A 22,476-nucleotide genomic window follows, 5' to 3' on the forward strand; every position below is an offset into this window, starting at 1 on the left:
CAGACACATACACACACAGACACGTAAAAACAGACACACAGACCCGGACATACACACAGACACATACACACAGGCACGTACACACAGACACGTACACACAGACACATACACACAGACACATACACACAGACACGTACATACACACAGACACATACACACAGACACGTAAAAAACAGACACACAGCCCCGGACATACATACACACAGACACGTGCATACACACAGACACATACACACAGACACGTACACACAGACACGTACACACAGACACGTAGACACAGACACACAGACACATACACACAGACACATACACACAGACACGTACATACACATAGACACGGACATACACACAGACACGTACACATACATACACAGCCACATACATACAAACAGACACATACAGACACACAGACCCGGACATACATACACACAGACACGTACATACACACAGACACATACACACAGACACGTACACACAGACACGTACACACAGACACGTAGACACAGACACACAGACACATACACACAGACACATACACACAGACACATACACACAGACACGTACATACACATAGACACGGACATACACACAGACACGTACACATACATACACAGCCACATACATACAAACAGACACATACACACACACAGACACGTACATACATACACACAGACACGTACATACACACAGACACATACACACACGGACACGTAAAAACAGACACACAGACCCTGACATACACACAGACACACACACACAGACACATACACACAGACACACACACACAGACACATACACACAGACACATACATACACACAGACACATACATACATACACACAGACACGTACACAGAGACACATACACACAGACACATACACAGACACATACACACAGACACATACACACAGACACATACACACAGACACATACACACAGACAGACACACAGACACATACACACAGACACATACACACAGACAGACACACACACACCTCACTGGGCACCTTCCAGAGCAAGATGGCAGCAGCAGCCATCTTTGCTCGATCGCTACTTTCCCTCCTGCGATCCCCTCACCTCCCCGACTCTTTCTTTTCTTCTCTCTTTTATCTTCTTCTATTTTTCTCCCCTTATTTTTTGATTGTTTTTTTTCTCCTTTCTGTTCGCATTTCTCCTTCTTCACTGTTTTTTTTTTCCCTCCCTTTCATTTTCATCATCTCCCTCTCCTCTATCGCCCTCATTCATTCCCCGTCCTCAAACCACTTTTATCATTTCTTCGGCTCCCTATTTTTGGCGACGCATTTGTGGGTTTTTTGTTGTTGTCGTTGTTGTTTAGCAGAAGCGCCGCTCCCCCCTTCACACTTTTCCTACCTGCCTCCCCCCCCCCGAACCACTGGGCGACCCCGCCCACCGTAGGCCAACGCGTCGGGCGGCCGCGTGTGACCCCAAGGCGTCCCGCGGCACCGGGAAGTCGCCGTTGGGCTTCGCGTGGTCCCGAGGATCGGGAGGATTCGGTCCCCTTACCACCACCCACCACCACCCCCCACACACACACACACACATTCACCACCACGGGGGAAGTCTTTGCCATGTCGGCGAAGCGTCGCGTCCGTCGCAAGCGAAGCCGGGACGAGGCCGCTCGTTCTTTGTCGTGAACTCCATCGCCTTGGCCACCCCCCTCCCTTTCAGTCATTCCAGGCTCCAGCCACTCGCCGCCCCCCGGGTTGTCTTCCCAAAGCAATGTTGGCTGATCACCTTTCAGCGCACCCTCCCCCCCCCCACCCAAAACTACGACCAGAACCTATCCCAAACCCGCTTTTTCAATCGACCTTGCCTTGCCGCATCAAAACGACACCACGTACAATGATCCAATTTCTTCATTTCAAATTGTTGTCAAGCTGCGTGCAATTGTATAATTGTTGTAAAGCGCCTTGGTAAAGGCGCTATATACACATAATTAAGATAAGATAAGATCTCCTCCACACATACACACAGACACGTACACACACCTCATTGGGTATCCCCCATACACAAAGACACGTACATACACACACAGCACTGGGTGTCAACAACAACAACCGCCATTCGTCACTAAGTGGCGGTGACGTCACCACGACGACGCTTGTGCCAGGCCATGTGCACCTTGAGGCTACCACGTGAAGTGTCGAACGCCCGCTGGCAGGAGGTCACGGGGCAGACCCAGGTGCCAAGGGTCGACGGACTGAGATGAATAGCTGATGCACCACCTGTGCCCCCTACTGTGCCAACTTGCTTTGCTTTAGCCACCCGGCGCTCCGCTCGTTGTTGTGAGTGTCGCTGCTCCGCCCTCCATTGTTGTATGGAGGGCGACTGCCTCCAACTGCCCAGTAGCGTCCTTCACGAGCCTCCTCCACAGAGGCCAATCTTGACACCGCTTGTACCAGTCATCGGCAAGTCCACTCAGCTCCACAACCTCCAGTACCACGTCACTCCATCTCTTCTCCAGCCTGTGCCACGCCCGTTTAGCACCCTCGATCCGGCTGAACAAAAGCTGTTTGGGCATGCGGGGATTGGGCATGCGGGCTACTTGGCCCAGCCAACGCAACCTTGCCTGCCGGAGGTGCTCACCGATGGGACTTTGTACAGATCTTTCGAGGATGTGTGAGCTCCTCACACAAACCAGTCTGGTTAAACCCAGGATTGATCGTAGGCAGGCTAGCCTAAATGTTTCTAACCGGCGAAGATATTCCATTAGGGGGGTCCACGTTTCGCAAGCATAGAAAAGGGAGGGAATGACTGTGGCCGAGAAGACCCGAAGCTTCATGCGGAGCGACAGACCAGGTAGCTTCCACATAGCGTTATGCAACCGATGAAATGATAATGCCGCTCGACTGATTCGGAGTGAGACCTCTGCTGTTAAACCGGAGCCGGTCATGAGCACACTGCCCAGGTATGGGAAACTCTCCAATCTCTCCATAACTGCCCCATCACCGATTGGGAGTTGTGGGGGTGGAGTGCCCAATGGTACAAAATACCCAGGCAGGTGCGTCGTTTTGGTGGAGCTGATGGTAATGCCCCATCTCTTAGTGGCACACTCCAGTTTCAGCAGCAGCGCCTCCAACTCCTCCTCTGAGTGAGCTGCTATTACCAGGTCATCGGCATACATAACGTGGTTGACCAATAGGGAGCTATCTCTTGTGCGCACCCGGGCATCGATCAGCAACCCATTGTATCTGTACCAGATGGAAATTCCCCCGGCACAACTACTGAAGGCTTCACGAACTAATTGGTTGAAATAGATGTTAAATAATGTTGGAGCCAGAGGACATCCCTGTCGCACCCCAAGGTGTACAGGGAATGGCTCTGACTTCCGGCCAAGTAGTTTTACCCGGGCCTGTTCACTATCATGAAGGTCCTTATTGAGTGTAAGCAGAGGATCAGGGACTCTGAAAGCACAACCCAGAGCCAAGGCCTACTGATGGCATCATAGGCCTTGACCAGGTCAATAAAGCAGAGATGTAGGTCTTGTTGGAATTTCCTACACCTCTGCTGTAGCAGGCGGACAGGAAATATGGCATCTGTGCAGGACCGCCCTTTCCTGAAACCGCATTGGGGCTCTGCAAGCCTCTCCTCAGCGTGCTTGGTAAGGCAATGTTGAATAATCCTTGCCAGGACCTTTCCCGGCACACTGAGGAGAGAGATGCCCCTGTAGTTGTTACAGTCTGTGCGGTCCCCCTTCTTAAAGAGTGGGACCACCAGGGCATCCTTCCAATCCTGGGGAACCCTACTCTTTGTTTTTTTTTCGGTAAAGTCACGTAGGTAAAATAAAAGAAAAGAAAACAACTAAATTTAATCACGACGTTTCGAAGGCAACACAAGCTTCCGTCTTCAGGTGGAACAGTCACAGCAGAATATCTGTGTCAAGTGGACAGCTCTGAGACAGCCGGGATTATATACAGATTAAGGGGGGGGGAGGAGCCAAGAAGGAACGTGGGTGGGGGGGAGGGCTGAGTTAAGCCGCCTTTTGTTATGCTGCAGGGGATGTTTTGGGGGAGCGATGGTGCGCTGAAAGAAAAGCCCAGACTGGTGGTATGATGTCATGTAGGGCAGTCTACGCATAAATGCCACCCTCCCTCAGCATTTCGCTTGGGAGATCATCTCTTGCCGGTGCCTATCCTGGTCTTAGACTCTGGATCGCCTTCATGTCTTCCTCAAGAGATGGCACCTCAGGCAGTCACTCACAGGGGGTGATTTCCTCCTCCAATATTTGAGGCACCGCAGCCTCAGCAGAGTCATCCCCACTTTGTCCGATGATGTTTTCCAGGTCGAGGGATTCCCCCTCCCCCAGGACCTCACAAAAATGCTCAGCAAATCTGTTAACCTGTTCCTGGGGGTCGGAGATTGGATCATCGTTCTTTCCCCTAATGATGGCAATAGGTGTGGCACTGCAGGTTACTTTTTTGATGGAGTTAAATAGGGATTTGTGTTCGAGGGCCATTGAGGCAGACTCCATCTCCTCAGCAACCCGCGACCACCACCCATCCTTGCAGCGCCTCACGGCTCTCCAAACCTCCGAGCGAAGGCTGCGGTAAGCCTCCTCATTCTCTGACGTGGGATGCTGTAGACGATTAGAGTGGGCCTGTCGCTTTTACTCAACCATCCTGAACACCTCCTCTGTCAGCCAGGGTCTCTGGGGAGGTTTGCACCGCATACCCAAAGCAGCCATTGCAGCTGCATGAGTCACAGTCCTTAACCTCGCCCATTTACCCTCGACATCAGGAGGAGTGGGGGACGAAGTTGAGACCAGGCCACCTTAGGTTGGAATGGTGTCCTGGGTGTACACCCACCACTGGGGTGGAAGAATGGCAGGCGCATCTTAAAGATGACAAGTCGATGGTCAGAGGGCAGATCAGCTCCACGGTAGGTCCTGGTGTCAAGGACATGGGCTCGCATCCGCTGGTCAGTCACTTTGTAGTCCAGCAGATGTTCTTGCTTGGACTCGGCATGCATCCATGATGTTGTGTTGATGCGCAGATGCCGGAACATCGTGTTGGTAATTATAAGCCCATGGGCTGCACAAAAATCTAGCATCCTCCTACCGCTGTTATTGAGCTGATCTGGTCCATGCCTTCCAATCACTCCAGACCAGGTGCCATCATCATGACCAACTCGGGCATTGAAGTCACCCAACAAGATGACTCTATCCCGAGGGGCCACTTTAGCCAGCACCTGTGACAGGAGGTTATAGAAGGCATCTGACTCATCGGCCTTGCCTGCATCCCTCCACGGATGTTCATCTTCGGTGGGGGCATAAGTAACCACGACCACCACTCCTCGCCTCCGGTTGATGGGAAGACGAGCCCAAAGTAGCCTGGGGCTTACAGCTTTCCACACCTCCTCGCCACGCTCCCATACAAAGCTCCCCCATTTAGCCTCAACAGACTGTAGGGGCAAGTGCTGTTAGCGAGCACCTATGAAGGCCGGCACGGCACACGAGGGGGTGGGTTGCCAACACCACGTCCGGCCGCCTTAGTCTCCCTAGTGGCATTTCCATGTTTAACTGGACTTCCATGGTGAACTGGGCTCCCATGGTAAACTGGACTTCCATGGTGAACTGGACTTCCATGATGAACTCAACTCCCATGGTAAACTGGACTTCCATGGTGAACTGGACTCCCATGGTGAATTTGACCCCCATGGTAAACTGGACTCTCATGGTGATTTAGAATCCAACGTTGAACTGGACCCACATGGGAAACTGAACTCTCATGGTAACTGGATTCCCATGGTAAACTGAACTCCCATGATAAACTGGACTTCCATGGTGAACTGGACTACCACGGTAAACTGAACTCCCATGGTAAACTGGACTTCCATGGTGAACTGGACTCCCATGGTGAATTTGACTCCCATGGTAAAGTGGACTCTCATGGTGATCTAGAATCCAATGTTGAACTGGACCCACATGGGAAACTGAACTCTCGTGGTAACTGGACTCCCATGGTAAACTGAACTCCCATGATAAACTGAACTCTCGTGGTAACTGGACTCCCATGGTAAACTGAACTCCCATGATAAACTGGACTCCCACGGTAAACTGAACTCCCATGGTAAACTGGACTTCTTTGTTGAGACACTGCTGTGGCACCTGTGAAGGCTACCGGCACTGTGGCACACGATGGGGTGGGTGGCCAGCACCACGCCCGGCTGCCTTTGTCTCCCCAGTGGCAATGTTTACGACACACCGCCACCAGGTCACTCATTTGAGGCTTAGTCGACCTAGGGGCAGACCCAGGACCGGTTAAAATATTCGTCGCTGGTGGCGTTAGCCGTAAGCGGGAATCGAACCCATGCGGCCAGGTTCATAGCGCAGCATAGCGCTAACCGCTGCAACACCGCTCCCCACACCGCTACACACGCACTCTAACACACACACTCACACACACACCCTCACACTATCTCTCTCACAATCATCATCATCATCTCTCTCACTTGGGCCCCGCCACTCAAGGGACTTGGGGCTTAGGGGAGGAGGGGGAGGATCATGAAACATGTGGAGGGTATAAAAGACACGGCGCTGATTCCGCTGCTGCTGCTGATGATGATGCTGCTGATGATGATGCTGATGATGATGATGCTGCTACTGGCTTGGTGAGGAATCGTCATCATTGATGATTATTATATTTGGCGTAGTTTTGTGTATTATTTGTGTGTTGAACTTCTTCCGCACCGTACGTAGGCAACCGTGCTATGTGTGTGTGTGTTTAACTTCTTTCAAACCGTACGTAGCCAACCGTGCTATGTGTGTGTGTGTGTGTTTAACTTCTTTCGCACCGTACGTAGCCAACCGTGCTAATCGGAGTTCCAGTGAAATTAGTTCGTCAATCTCGATGACGAACAGTGACTTTTAAGTGGCACCACACAGCTCCCACTGGCTTCCCCATATCGGAAGGGAAGAGCGTTCCAGACGGCCGCCGAAGCAGCGGCGGCCTCTGAAAGCGACCGCGAGATGCTGTGACCCACCGCGACTGCGATCGGCGCTTTAGCCGTGGGCATGTGTACTGTGTGCATGAATCCTAATGGTTCCACAGGTGGTGAGTGAATGGGTGAGTGGCTGGGTGAGTGAGATTTGCGGTGGTGGTGGTGATGATGGTGGTGGTGGTGGTGATGGTTGTCCACGTGTAACAGATCTTGTGATGATGATGATGGAGCTGATGGCGATCCAGATGTTACAGATTTTTGTGATGATGATGGTGATGATGGTTATGATGATGATGGTGATGATCCACGTCCAACAGATCTTGTGATGATGATGGTGATGATGGTGATCCACATGTTACAGATCTTGTGATTATGATGGAGCTGATGGTGATCCAGATGTTACAGATTTTTGTGATGATGATGGTGATGATGGTTATAATGATGATGGTGATGATCCACGTGTAACAGATCGTGTGATGATGGTGATGATGGTGATCCACATGTTACAGATGTTGTGATGATGATGGTTATGATGGTAACCCACAGATCTTGTGATGGTGATGATGGTGTTCCATGTGTAACAACACTTGTGATGGTGAGCGGAAGCGTACGCATATGTTATAAGGTGCATTCAAAAAATGTCCACAGACTTAGGGATGTCTCGTGGAAAGACATTCCATAGCCCGGGGGCTACACGGGGACAAATATCGGGTCACCCATTGACCGGAACCTTCGACCTGGGAATACAGAGAGAAGATCAGCATCATGCCAAGATCAGCATCATGCCCAGACCTTTGGGCCCTTGAGGGGACATATGGGCGTGCAGCATGTCAACGATGTAGGCTGGGGCAAGATGGTTTCACCGCTTTGTTAAGTTAACAATGGGATGTTAAACTCTATTCTACGTGAAACTGGAAGCGAGTATAGGGAGGCCAAAACGATGCGAAGAAAGCGTTCTTGTTAACACCCTGGCCAGCTGCATGTCGAGCATGCTCCAAATTGATTAGCACCTTCTTAAGACGTTACAATAAGTCTATGCGAGATGAAATTTAGGCACGAGCCAGCTTTTCTGCACCTGAGGCATGGAAAAAAAGATCGGACACGGGAAATATTCCGAAGATGGGAAAATGAAGTATTTTTTTTTTCTAATAAGAGCCTCGAAGGACAATTCGGGATCACAGATGACCCCCCCCCCCCCCCGAGATGTGTGACTCCCTGTGCCGAACTGATTACGGGACCGTCAGTCACAATGTCGAAAGGTGCAGCTTTGTAAAGTTGGCGTGATGACCCAATGAGCATCGCCTCCTCTTTAAACACCGTTCGATTGGAGGAAGTTTTGTCACAACCAACTTTCGTTGGAAACCAGCGCCAAAGTAAGCATGCAGGCAGACAAAGGGGTACCGGACCCAGCATGCAAGTGCATTTGAGCGTCAGGGCGCATAGCAGTGACACTTTAGGCCGAGATTTCGGAGCAAATTAATCCAGTGGGACCATATGAATGGAAACGAGAAGAGGGCCAATGACTTAGCCCTGACGAACCCCAAATGAACACGTGCCTGGGAGCAGATTTCAGATCTCCCATGCGTACAAACTGTTCTCGATTAGCTAGATGAGGTCTGGACCAACGGACAGCAGTTCCTGAAACCCCCCATGGATGCTTTCCGAGATGTCACGATCGACGGTGTCAAAGGCTGAACTCGGATTCAGCAAAAGCAAGAATACTGGGCGAGCCAGAGTCAAATTTCGATTTAAAGCTTTCGTGACTGCAGGGATTCATAATCTTTGTTCTTTCGGTAAAGTCACGTGACTCTACCGAAAGAACCAAGAATATGAGCCAGAGTCAGCAGCGATCAACGCTTTGACTCAGAGATGTCTCAGTGTGCTGTGTCCGGCTCTGAACCCAGACAGGAACGGATCCAGCAATTCACGGGTGGACAAGCGGTGGTTCAACTGCAAGGTAGCCAGGCGTTCAAGCTTGAACCGCGGATAGGAAGGGTAGATTGGAGGTGTGGGCGATAATTACTTTGAACCTCAGAATCAAGGCCGGTGAGGGGTGACAACTGCATGTTCGAAGGTGGAAGACGCAATAAGAGGGTTGACAGATTGATTAAAAATGTTGGTTACAAATGGGTAAAGTAAATGGAAAAGTTATCGAATTGATTTGGTGGGGCAAGGAATCGAGCAAGCAAAAAGGTGGATCGGGACCGAGCCACCAAACCAGCAATGGGTGATAGGGCAACCTTGAAAAATTCGAATAAGCGAGTCCTCAGGGATAGCGGGGACATTTTTGGAATAGGGGCAGGGGAAGGAGATTGAGGTAACTCGGTGTCGGATGTTATACATTCTATCCAAGAAGAATTTGATAAATGTATCGCGTTTATCATTGGATTGGTAAGAGGATGGCTGAGATGGTGGCTTTATCATCCGATCAAATGCAGCAAAAAGTGCTCTTGGGTTATGAACATTGTTCGCAATTAGATTTGAGAAGAAACACGCTCTAGCCTGGTGACTGATGATGTTTCAAAAATCTACAAATGGACTCTAAGACCGGATTTGATCCAAGTCCGTTCAAATTTTCGCACGGTTACTTTTAAGGAGTGGAGCCCATCAGGAAGCCAAGGCGCAGATTGAGCAGTAGATATTTCCGTGGATTTAAGTGGGTGCAAGGCATCAAGGATGGATCTGAGAGAATCATTATCAACCTTCACCACGTCATCTAGAGCTAAGTATTGATCATAATCGTCACCATCTTGTGATGGTGATCGTGATGATGGTGACGATGACGGTGATCCACGTGTAACAGATCTTGTGATGGGGATGATGATGGTGATGGTGATCCACGTGTAACAAATCTTGTGATGGTAATGATGATGATGGTGATCCACGTGTAACGAATATGGTGATGATGATCGTGATGATGATGGTGATCCACGTGTAACAAATCTTGTGATGGTAATGATGATGATGATGGTGATCCGCGTGTAACGAATATGGTGATGATGTTCGTGATGATGGTGATCCACGTGTAACAAATCTTGTGATGGTAATGATGATGATGGTGATCCACGTGTAACGAATATGGTGATGATGATCGTGATGATGGTGGTGGTGATGTTGATGGTTTATTGATTATTGATTCCATTCAGATTTCTCACCAACCCAGGAGGATGTATTTTGCGAGCTTTCAAGTTCGTCAAAAACCCAAATCCCTTCATTAATCACACGGTGCGTGACGTGAAAAGGAACGGGATTTATAGGCGACTTTTCGGGCAATTGCCCTTCTTCACGGCACATGAATAAAGTGCACAAGATATGTCCCCCTCGGGATGACATTGAATGGAAGAATTCTCCGAATATCAACTCTGAAAGGCAATGACAGGTGATCCGTGGTGATGAGAATGATGATGATTATGATGGTGGTGGTGATGGTGGTGGTGGAGACAGAAGGTTCATAGTGTGTGTTGTAAGTCTGGGCACTTCAGAGACAGCTGCACCATAAAAACCACCACAACCACCACCACAACCACAACCACCTTTCTCCATCTCACTAATCTCCATCACCACCCACCAACGGGACCCCTGACGATACCACCATCACCAACGTTGCCATAACCACCACCACCACTACCATCACTATCACCACCATCCATCCACCTATCACCACCACCACATCACCGAGCATCGCTAATCTTTATCCATCACCTACCACCACCACCACCACCACCGCCACTTCGCCCAGGATCTCGGATCTTTACCCGTCATTCACCACGACCACTCTAAGTACTTGGGACTCTGTCACCACCACCATGGACTCGAACTCATCTTCGTCGTCTTCCGGCTCCGGCACGCTCATCTTGATCGCCGGCCTGCTGCGAGAGCCGGCCGGCACGCGGCCGCTCGTCTTCACCGTCGTCCTCCTCCTCTACGCGGTGGCGCTCGTCGGCAACCTGCTGCTGTGCGCAGCCATCTACCGCGACCCGCGCCTCCACAGGCCCATGTTCATCCTGCTCGCCAACCTGGCCATCAGCGACGTCGTCGGCTGCTCCGCCACGCTGCCGCGCATCATGCGCGACCTGGCGGCGCCCAACTTCATCACGGTGGGCGAGTGCGTCGCCCAGATGCTCGCCATCCAGTTCTACCGCGCGCTCGAGTGCTACGTGCTCACGGCGATGGCGCTCGACCGCTACGCGGCCATCTGCAGGCCCCTGCGCTACCACGCGGTCGTGACGAACGGGCGTGTGGCCACGGCCAACGCGGCCACAGTGGTCGTGTCGGCGCTGCTTGTCTCGGTGCTGCTCATCCTCACATCGAGGCTCAACTTCTACAACTGCGACAGGCCCAAGGCCGTGTACGCGGCGCAGTGCGACAACGTGCAGGTGAGCGGAGGGGTCCGCGTGAGTGTGTGCCCAAAAGGAAACAATGCTTTCCACTGGCACATCCGAGCCGAGCCAGCATTGTACAGGTGTTTTTTTTTTGTTTTGCTTTCCACTGGCACATCCGAGCCGAGCCAGCAAACTTCGGGGTTTTTTTTTTTCCTTTTTTCCTTCCACTGGCACATCCTAGTCAAGCCGGCATGGTACGGGTATTTTTTTTCTTTCTTCCACTGGCACATCCGAGCCGAGCCAGCATTGTACAGGTGTTTTTTTGTTTTGCTTTCCACTGGCACATCCGAGCCGAGCCAGCAAACTTCGGGTTTTTTTTTCCTTTTTTCCTTCCACTGGCACATCCTAGTCAAGCCGGCATGGTACGGGTATTTCTTTTCTTTCTTCCACTGGCACATCCGAGCCGAGCCAGCATTGTACAGGTGTTTTTTTGTTTTGCTTTCCACTGGCACATCCGAGCCGAGCCAGCAAACTTCGGGGTTTTTTCCTTTTTTCCTTCCACTGGCACATCCTAGTCAAGCCGGCATGGTACGGGTATTTTTTTTCTTTCTTCCACTGGCATATCCGAGCCGAGCCAGCATTGTACAGGTGTTTTTTGTTTGTTTGTTTTGTTTACCACTGGCACATCCGAGCCGAGCCAGCACGGTACATGGAGCGACCACCCAGGTGGCAAAGCCCCGGAATGGCAAAGCTTTATGGCGGACATACGGTTGATCACCGGTTATCCGCCACCGCCGCGATTCTCCTGCGGTTTCCAACGTCACGCGGCGAAACAGCTCCGAAGGCTGTGACCCGGTCCGGCGAATCGGCACCGTGTAGCGTGTGAGGAAAAAAAGTAGCTACACTTGATTTCGTTGCCAAATATTACAGACGGTGATCGATGCGCTGCACGCAACTGAAACGACGGAACACACTATATTTGCTTAGCTCTTTCGGTAAAGTTACGTTGAAGGGAAACAATAAAATAATAAAAAATATATATAAAACAATAAAAATTCTCACGACGTTTCGACCATAACGCAAACGGTCATCATCAGGTCGAAACGTCGTGAGAATTTTTATTGTTTTATATATATTTTATTATTTTGTTGTTTCCCTTCAACGTGACTTTACCGAAAGAGCCAAGAATATGAATCACTGCAGTCACGAAAGCTTTAAATCAAAACGGAAACACTGTGTGTATTGTATGCACATAACGCCATGATGGAGAGTACTCTCTGGTTCTATTGGGTAAAGTCACGTAGGTAAAAAATAAAATAACAAAAATCACGACGTTTCGGCCACAACACAAGCGGCCTTCATCAGGTGAAGGGACGAGACTGTCTGGAGGACAGCGCTGGAGTGAAAAAAGCCACGCTCAGATCACGACCTTTAAGCTGTGTGAGAAGAAACAAAGCGCCTTGACAAAGGAATTAGCATAGAATTTAGCATTGAAATAGCTGAGTAATTAGCTTGTAACTGGTCACAGAAATAGCTATGTTAAAGTCAGAGCATATACATTCACCGAGGCACCTAGTACAAATCAAACAGGAGAAATCAAACAGAATTTCGCTAAATTCTACTGTTTGATTTGTACTAGGTGCCTCGGTGAATGTGTATGCTCTGACTTTAACATAGCTATTTCTGTGACCAGTTACAAGCTAATCACTCAGCTATTTCAATGCTAAATTCTATGCTAATTCCTTTGTCAAGGGGTGCCTTTGCAGATGTGTATGCTTTAACTTTAACATAGCCATTTCTGTGACCAGTCACAAGCTAATCACTCAGCCATTTCAATGCTAAATTATATGCTAATTCCTTTGTCAAGGCGCTTTGTTTCTTCTCACACAGCTTAAAGGTCGTGATCTGAACGTGGCTTTTTTCACTCCAGCGCTGTCCTCCAGACAGTCTCGTCCCTTCACCTGATGAAGGCTGCTTGTGTTGTGGCCGAAACGTCGTGATTTTTGCCATTTTATTTTTTACCTACGTGACTTTACCCAATAGAACCAGAGAGTATGGATCCTTGCAGTCACGAAAGCTTTAAATCTAGAAATGATGGAGAGTCTTCGAGAGTGGAAGTGGTAAGCGCGGCACACGGTAACACGTTCCCACTTCCGCCCGCCCCGGCGCAGCTTCTCAACTTCGCATGCAGCGACGGCACGGCCAACAACGTGTACGGCCTGGTGCTCACCACCTGCACTGTGGGCCTGTCGCTGGCCGTCGTCTCGTTCTCCTACGCGAGCATCATCTACGAGTGCCGCTTCCGGGGAACGCGCAGGGACACGGCAGCCAGCAAGGGCCACCAGAAGGCCATGCAGACGTGCGTCACCCACGTGCTCGTGCTCGCCGTCTTCTACCTGCCCGTCCTCTTCCTGGTCACCTACAATCGCGTGGACAAGTTACTGCCCATCCCGGACGCCGCTCGCCAGCTACTCGGAGGGCTCTTCTACATCGCCCCGCCGGCGCTGAACCCCATCATCTACGGGGTGCGGACAGGAGAGATCCGCAAGGCCATGCTCAGGATCCTGCTCTGCAAGTTCGGACGCGACTCCGTGACGCCCGGCGACGAAGGGCACTAGCGGTGCCAGTGATCCGGCACGGTTCGGGTGGTTTATTTTTCTTCCCTCCCGCCACCACCCCCCCCCCCCCCCTTACTGTCACATCCGAGCCGAGCCAGCGCAGTATGGGTGTTTTTTTTTTCCACTGGCATACCCGAGCCGAGTCAGCAACGTTCGGGTGTTTGTTTTTTTTTGTTTTTTTTTTCTCACCACGGGCACATCCGAGCCGAGCCAGCACGGTATGATTGTTGTTTGTTCAACTGGACATCTGCCCAAGCTGTGCCGGAACCAAACCCTGATGAGCAAGCCTGGCATCAACGAGAAGACGTCTGAAACTGGCTCGGGGCCAAGCAGGGCCAGGGGCAGCGCAAATGAAGCGTCCATTGCATTGTGACGTCTTCACCGCGTCGTCTGCACACGTCAAGGTTCATATCGTGTGACATCAGAGGCACGGCTCGGCTTCGACGTTGGATAAACACCTCGACGCCGCGCACACGTACACACACCTTGTGTATACACACACACACACACACGGCTCCCTCACGTTTCTCTCTCTAACACACACTTGACACATATGTATGTACGTTGAGCTTATTTTGCACCGTACATAGCCAACCATACACGCCTCACACATCACACACACACACGAGAACCTGAACTCATACACAAAACACACCTCACTCGCACAAAGGACACGTGACACTCGCCCACACAGTACAAACAAAGATCAAAGATCCCCGGTATAGCCTTAACAGACTGTTTGGGCAAGTGCTGTTAACGAGCACCTATGAAGGCCGGCACGGTACACGAGGGGTTGATTGGCCTGCACCACGCCCGCCCGGCCGCCTTTGTCTCCCCAGTGGCGATGTTTACACACCTCACCAGCTACTCATTTGAGGCTGAGTCGAGCTAGAAGAGGCCCAGGACTAGTTCAAATAATCGCCAACGGTGTTGGTCGTAAAGCGACAATCGAAGTCAGGTGACCAGGTTCGTAGAGCCACGTGCTTACCGCTGCCCTACAGCACCACACACACCCTCTCTCACACACTCGAGGGAATTGAATGTATCAAAGCACGTGGTCAATTGTATCAAAGCACGCGGTCAATTGTATCAAAGCACGTGGTCAATTGAATCAAAGCACGTGGTCAATTGTATCAAAGCACGTGGTCAATTGTATCAAAGCACGTGGTCAATTGTATCAAAGCACGTGGCCTATTGTGGTCACGGTGTCAACTTCACGTATTTATTCGGTTCTCTGTGAACGCGCATTTAATAATTCGATGTATTATCGATGATTCGCGTATGGTACACTTCCTCAGTGTTCACATTAAAACACACCCATCCATATAATCTATACATAGACACGTATCATTATTATTATTGTCGTAGTATATCAAAGCGGCTCTGTCGCGCAGAGTGGAGATCTCGGATTGTTCGAAGGTATTGGCGGCTAAATTTCGATTTAAAGCTTTCGTGACTGCAAGGATTCATCTTCTTTGGTTCTTTCGGTAAAGTCACCACCACGTAGAATGAGAATAAAATAATAAATTGATAAAATAAAATAACACAATAAAATTCTCACGACGTTTCGGCCACAACACAAGCGGCCTTCATCAGGTGAAGTGACGAGACTGTCTGGAGGACAGCGCTGGAGGGTTCGCTCCAGCGCCATCCTCCAGACAGTCTCGTCCCTTCACCTGATGAAGGCCGAAACGTCGTGAGAATTTTATTGCGTTATTTTATTTTATCAATGTATTATTTTATTCTCATTCTACGTGGTGACTTTACCGAAAGAACCAAAGAAGGTATTGGCGGCGTCCGGGGCACGGAGTTGCCACTGGACATCGCCGCGGCTGCTGACGTGGGATTTTTGGCTCATTGATAACGGAAGCCCGAGACGAGGGCAGCCTCCGTCGGGTTGTGCCAGAATGCGACCTCCGCACGGGTGAGTTTTAACGAAACGCGTGTTGACGACTTACTTAGATGCGAACCGTGCCCGTCCAATGCTCGGCCGAGCTGCTGATCTCGTCAGCAGCAAAGAGCTATACACCAGCATCAGCATCCGGGGGTCATCCTCGCAGCAGCAGCAGCGGCTTCGTCATCACGATCATCAGTCATCACGACCATTAACTTCTGGCTCAGTCATCGAACAAAGGCGGTGCTCACCGCATCATCATCATCAGCACCATCATCATCAATACCATCATCATCATCATCACCCTGATCATCACCATCATCATCATCCCGCGGCGCTTTCAGATGAAGCTGCTTCCACGGCCGTCCATCTGAGACACTCTTCCTTCCAATATCAGGAAGCCATTGCGAGCTAAGATTCAATTTTAAATCGTCTAGATTGACAAACTCATTTCTTTTATAACTGCTTTTGGTGTTTAGTTTGTTGTCCCATCGTCACACCTCCGATTACATGGTTGGCTACGTACGGTGTGAAAGAAGTTCAACATATATACATAGCACGGTTGGCTACGTATGGTTCGATGGATGTTAAACATACACCTTCCTATTCTTGGTTCTTTCGATAAAGTCACTCTTCAACGTGACTTTAACGAAAGAACCAAGAATATTAATATGAATTAATGCAGTCACGAAAGCTTTAAATCAAAATACACCTTCTTTGGTTCTTTCGGTAAAGTCACGTAGAATGAGAATAAAATAATAAATTGATAAAATAAAATAACACAATAATATTCTCGCGACGTTTCGGCCACAACACAAGTGGCATTCATCAGGTGAAGGGACTAGACTGTCTGGAGGACAGCTCTTTACCAATTGTGCTGAGAGCCAATGAATTAGTTATTCATAGCGCGTGAGCAGAAACCGGAGCACATCCGGAGGAGGAAACAGCACTCGTGCGAGTAGGCAACGTTCCATTCCATACAGAAGGAACAAATGGAGATTAGTCCACACACTTTGCTGCTCTACCGCCTTGTACACGGGCAGAGCCCAGGGGTACGGCGCCTCCTTGATACCCACCCACGGGCAGAAGGGAGTGAGATGGAACAGATGGAGATTAATCCACCCACGGGCAGAAGGGAGTGAGATGGAACAGATGGAGATTAGTCCACCCACGGGCAGAAGGGAGTGAGGTGGAACAGATGGAGATTAGTCCACCCACGGGCAGAAGGGAGTGAGATGGAACAGATGGAGATTAATCCACCCACGGGCAGAAAGGAGTGAGATGGAACAGATAGAGATTAGTCCACCCACGGGCAGAAGGGAGTGAGGTGGAACAGATGGAGATTAGTCCACCCACGGGCAGAAGAGAGTGAGGTGGAACAGATGGAGATTAGTCCACCCACGGGCAGAAGGGAGTGAGATGGAACAGATGGAGATTAGTCCACCCACGGGCAGAAGGGAGTGAGATGGAACAGATGGAGATTAGTCCACCCACGGGCAGAAGGGAGTGAGATGGAACAGATGGAGATTAGTCCACCCACGGGCAGAAGAGAGTGAGGTGGAACAGATGGAGATTAGTCCACCCACGGGCAGAAGGGAGTGAGGTGGAACAGATGGAGATTGGTCCACCCACGGGCAGAAGGGAGTGAAATGGAACAGATGGAGATTAGTCCAACCACGGGTAGAAGGGAATGAGATGAAACAGATGAAAATTAGTCCACCCACAGGTATAATGCAATAAGATGAACCAGATGGAGATCAGTCCACCCACGGGCAGAAGAGAATGAGATGGAACAGATGGAGATTAGTCCACCCACGGGCAGAAGAGAGTGAGATGGAACAGATGGAGATTAGTCCACCCAGGGGCAGAAGGGAGTGAGATGGAACAGATGGAGATTAGTCCACCCACGGGCAGAAGGGAGTGAGATGGAACAGATGGAGATTAGTCCACCCACGGGCAGAAGGGAGTGAGAGGGAACAGATGGAGATTAGTCCACCCACGGGCAGAAGAGAGTGAGGTGGAACAGATGGAGATTAGTCCACCCACGGGCAGAAGGGAGTGAAATGGAACAGATGGAGATTAGTCCACCCACGGGCAGAAGGGAGTGAGATGGAACAGATGGAGATTATTCCACACATGGGTAGAAGAGAATGAGATGGAACCGATGGAGATTAGTCCACCCACGGGCAGAAGGGAGTGAGATGGAACAGATGAAGATTAGTCCACCCACGGGCAGAAGGGAGTGAGATGGAACAGATGGAGATTAGTCCACCCATGGGCAGAAGGGAGTGAGATGGAATAGATGAATATTAGTCCACCCACGGGCAGAAGGGAGTGAGATGGAACAGATGGAGATTATTCCACACGCGGGTATAAGGGAATAAGATGGAACAGATGGAGATTATTGCACACATGGGTAAAAGAGAATGAGATGGAACAGATGGAGATTAGTCCACCCACGGGCAGAAGGGAGTGAGATGGAACAGATGAAGATTAGTCCACCCACGGGCAGAAGGGAGTGAGATGGAACAGATGGAGATTAGTCCACCCACGGGCAGAAGGGAGTGAGATGGAACAGATGGAGATTATTCCACACATGGGTAAAAGAGAATGAGATGGAACCTATGGAGATTAGTCGACCCACAGGTATAAGGGAATGAGATTAAACAGATGGAGATTAGTCCAACCACGGGTAGAAGGGAATGAGATGAAACAGATGAAGATTAGTCCACCCACAGGTATAAGGGAATGAGATGAAACAGATGGAGATTAGTCCAACCACGGGTAGAATGGAGTGAGATGGAACAGATGGAAATTAGTCCACCCACGGCTAGTAGAGAGTGAGATGGAACAGATGGAGATTAGTCCACCCACGGGTAGAAGGGAGTAAGATAGAACAGATGGAAATTAGTCCACCCACGGCTAGAAGAGAGTGAGATGTAACAGATGGAGATTAGTCCACCTACGGGTAGAAGGGAGTGAGATGGAACAGATGGAGATTAGTCCACCCACGGGCAGAAGATAGTGAGATGGAATAGATGGAGATTAGTCCACCCACGGGCAGAAGGGAGTGAGATGTAACAGATGGAGATTAGTCCACCCACGGGCAGAAGGGAGTGAGATGGAACAGATGGAGATTAGTCCACCCACGGGCAGAAGGGAGTGAGATGGAACAGATGGAGATTAGTCCACCCACGGGCAGAAGGGAGTGAGATGGAACAGATGGAGATTAGTCCACCCACGGGCAGAAGAGAGAGAGGTGGAACAGATGGAGATTAGTCCACCCACGGGCAGAAGGGAGTGAGGTGGAACAGATGGAGATTAGTCCACCCACGGGCAGAAGGGAGTGAAATGGAACAGATGGAGATTAGTCCACCCACGGGCAGAAGGGAGATGGAACAGATGGAGATTATTCCACACATGGGTAGAAGAGAATGAGATGGAACCGATGGAGATTAGTCCACCCACGGGCAGAAGGGAGTGAGATGGAACAGATGGAGATCAGTCCACACACGGGCAGAAGGGAGTGAGATGGAGCAGATGGAGATTAGTCCACCCATGGGCAGAAGGGAGTGAGATGGAATAGATGGAGATTAGTCCACCCACGGGCAGAAGGGAGTGAGATGGAACAGATGGAGATTAGTCCACACGCGGGTATAAGGGAATAAGATGGAACGATGGAGATTATTGCACACATGGGTAGAAGAGAATGAGATGAACAGATGGAGATTAGTCCACCCACGGGCAGAAGGGAGTGAGATGGAACAGATGGAGATTAGTCCACCCACGGGCAGAAGGGAGTGAGATGGAACAGATTGAGATTAGTCCACCCACGGGCAGAAGGGAGTGAGATGGAACAGATGGAGATTAGTCCACCCACGGGCAGAAGAGAGTGAGGTGGAACAGATGGAGATTAGTCCACCCACGGGCAGAAGGGAGTGAAATGGAACAGATGGAGATTAGTCCACCCACGGGCAAAAAGGAGTGAGTTGGAACAGATGCAGATTAGTCCACCCACAGGTAGATGGGATTGAGATGGAACAGATGGAGATTAGTCCACCCACGGGCAGAAGGGAGTGAGATGGAACAGATGGAGATTAGTCCACCCACGGGCAGAAGGGAGTGAGATGGAACAGATGGAGATTATTCCACAGATGGGTAGAAGAGAATAAGATGGAACCGATGGAGATTAGTCCACCCACAGGTATAAGGGAATGAGTTGAAACAGATGAAGATTAGTCCACCCACGGGAAGAAGGGAGTGAGATGTAACAGATGGAGATTAGTCCACCCACGGGTATAAAGGAGTGAGATGGGAACAGATGGAGATTATTCCACCCACGGCTAGCAGAGAGTTAGATGTAACAGATGGAGATTAGTCCACCCACGGGTAGAAAGGAGTGAGATTGAACAGTTGGAGTTTAGTACACACACTTTTGCTGTACCGTCTTCTACCTGGCAAAGCCATGAGGTTCCACCACCCATCCGCGTGTGGTCCACCAACCCTCGCTGATGATGATGATGGTGATGATGATGATGGTGGTGATGTTGATTGATGACGATGATGATGGTCAAGCCGCTGCTGTTGCGAGCATGACCGCCGGGAGAGTAGCTTGATGATGCCGATAGCTCATAAGTCTTGATTTAAAGCTTTCGTGACTGCAGCGATTCACATTCTTGATTCTTTCGGTAAAGTCACCACCACGTAGAAGCGAAACAATGAAATAATAAAAATATAAAACAATAAAATTCTCACGACGTTTCGACTGCAACAAAAGCAATCAAGAATATATATATATCGTTCATAAGTCCTTTGCTATAAATCGCCGCGCGATGCAACGCAACGAGGCTCCACGGTCAGCACCTTAACCCACGACCTCCTGCATGCCCGTCGAGGGAGACAACATCTCGGACAACTTATCGAGCTGTCAGACAGCCGCAGTGACCCCGCCCGTCCGTTCCAGAGCCTTAAATTACTAACCAAATTGTGGAGGGGAGAGGGGGATTGCGTTAAAATGAAGAGGCCGGAAAAGCGCCCCATCGCGCTAAACAAAAAAGAAAATGCAAGCGATGCCGTTTCTGTTGTTGGGCATCGGGCAGGCAAGGCAGCAGGCAGTGGCGGTGGTAACGTGAGCCTCGGATGAGCGGGCGAACAAAGCGCTTAATTTGCTCGCCACGAGAGACGACCGTTGACGGGAGTCTCTCGCGCGTGCGATTCAATCCTACTCTGGAGTGACCACACCACCCGCGCGTGTCTGGTCCGACTGAACCACTCCACCCGAGGAACGTCGTGCACGGGCTAAAGAAGTGCGAGGAATTTTTTTTCTGGGTTGTTGTTGTTGTTGTTTTCCACACCTAAGATGGAACAGATGGAGATTAGTCCAACGAACGGTGTAGAAAGGAGTGAGATGGAACAGATGTAGATTGGTCCAACCACGGTGTAGAAAGGAGTGAGATGATAACAGTTGGAGATTAGTCCACACACGGTGTAGAAAGGAGTGAGATGGAACAGATGGAGATTAGTCCATCCACGGGTAGAAGGGAGTGAGATGAAACAGTTGGAGATTAGTCCACACACGGTGTAGAAGGGAGTGAGATGTAACAGATGGAGATTAGTCCACACACGGTGTAGAAAGGTGATATGGAACAGATGGAGATTAGTCCATCCAGGGGTAGAAAGGAGTGATATGGAACAGATGGAGATTAGTCCATCTACGGGGAGAAGAGAGTGAGATGGTAACAGTTGGAGATTAGTCCACACACGGTGCAGAAAGGAGTGAGATGGAACAGATGGAGATTAGTCCACACACTGTGTAGAAAGGAGTGAGATGTAACAGATGGAGATTAGTCCACACACGGTGTAGAAAGGTGAGATGGAGCAGTTGGAGATTAGTCCACCCACGGTTAGAAAGGAGTGAGATGGAACAGTTGTAGATTAGTCCATCCAGGGGTAGAAATGAGTGAGATGGAACAGATGGAGATTAGTTCACACACGGGTAGAAAGGAGTGAGATGGAACAGATGGAGATTAGTCCATTCACGGGTAGAAAGGAGTGAGATGGAACAGATGGAGTTTAGTCAACCCACGGGTATAAAGGAGTGAGATGGAACAGATGGAGCCACCCACCCCTCCCCCCCCCCCCAAATTAGCGATCTACTTTAATCTAAATTGTCTTATGGTTGTTATTGTTTGAAGTGCATCCCACTGGGATTTTGTGTGTGTGTGTCAGAGACCATGTGTCTCTTAGTCGATATGTGTGTCTTCGTAAGTCCATATGTGTGTGTGTAGGTCAATGTGTGTGTGAGTCTGTGTATGTGTGTGTGTGTGAGTCGATATGTGTGTGTAACTCCATGAATGTGTGTCTAAAGTCGATGTCTGTCTGTGTAAGTCCATATGTGTGTGTGTGTGTGTAAGTCGATGTCTCTGTGTGTGTGGGCTCAATGTCTGTGTGTGTTGGTCGATGTGTGTGTCTGAACTGAACTGAACAAGAGGCTGCCGTTGTTCTCTGGAGTGTCTTATCACGCGCTGCTTAAACCCGAGTAAATACAGGGTTGCTTCAAAATAACATTTTCAACACTTCCTGAAAATTTGCAACAATACCACTAGAAATGTGCCAGCGTTGACAATGATGGCGCACACGAGTGGGAGACTCCTAGACTTTTTGAAGGTATTACGATTACATTT

The 22,476-nt window shown here is 49.9% G+C and overlaps 1 protein-coding gene across 1 annotated transcript; it reads left to right on the forward strand.

The window, feature by feature from the left end:
• The first annotated feature begins 9,950 nt into the window (after positions 1–9,950).
• Positions 9,951–15,494, forward strand: LOC116957134 (uncharacterized). The gene is made up of 3 exons (XM_076055249.1): positions 9,951–12,050; positions 12,269–12,276; positions 13,336–15,494. Exons 1-3 carry the CDS (start codon positions 10,766–10,768, stop codon positions 13,897–13,899), a joined length of 1,857 nt encoding a protein of 618 aa, XP_075911364.1. The 5' UTR covers positions 9,951–10,765; the 3' UTR covers positions 13,900–15,494.
• Positions 15,495–22,476: the final 6,982 nt, after the last annotated feature.

Source organism: Petromyzon marinus, chromosome 70, assembly GCF_048934315.1.
Source record: "Petromyzon marinus isolate PM22_M1 ecotype Great Lakes invasive population chromosome 70, UKy_Petmar_22M1.pri1.0, whole genome shotgun sequence".
In the NCBI taxonomy this organism is placed as follows: Eukaryota; Metazoa; Chordata; class Hyperoartia; order Petromyzontiformes; family Petromyzontidae; genus Petromyzon; species Petromyzon marinus.

Excerpts from the sequence above, each read along its gene's own strand:
- LOC116957134 (XM_076055249.1), top strand. The coding sequence starts at position 10,766 with ATGGACTCGAACTCATCTTCGTCGTCTTCCGGCTCCGGCACGCTCATC.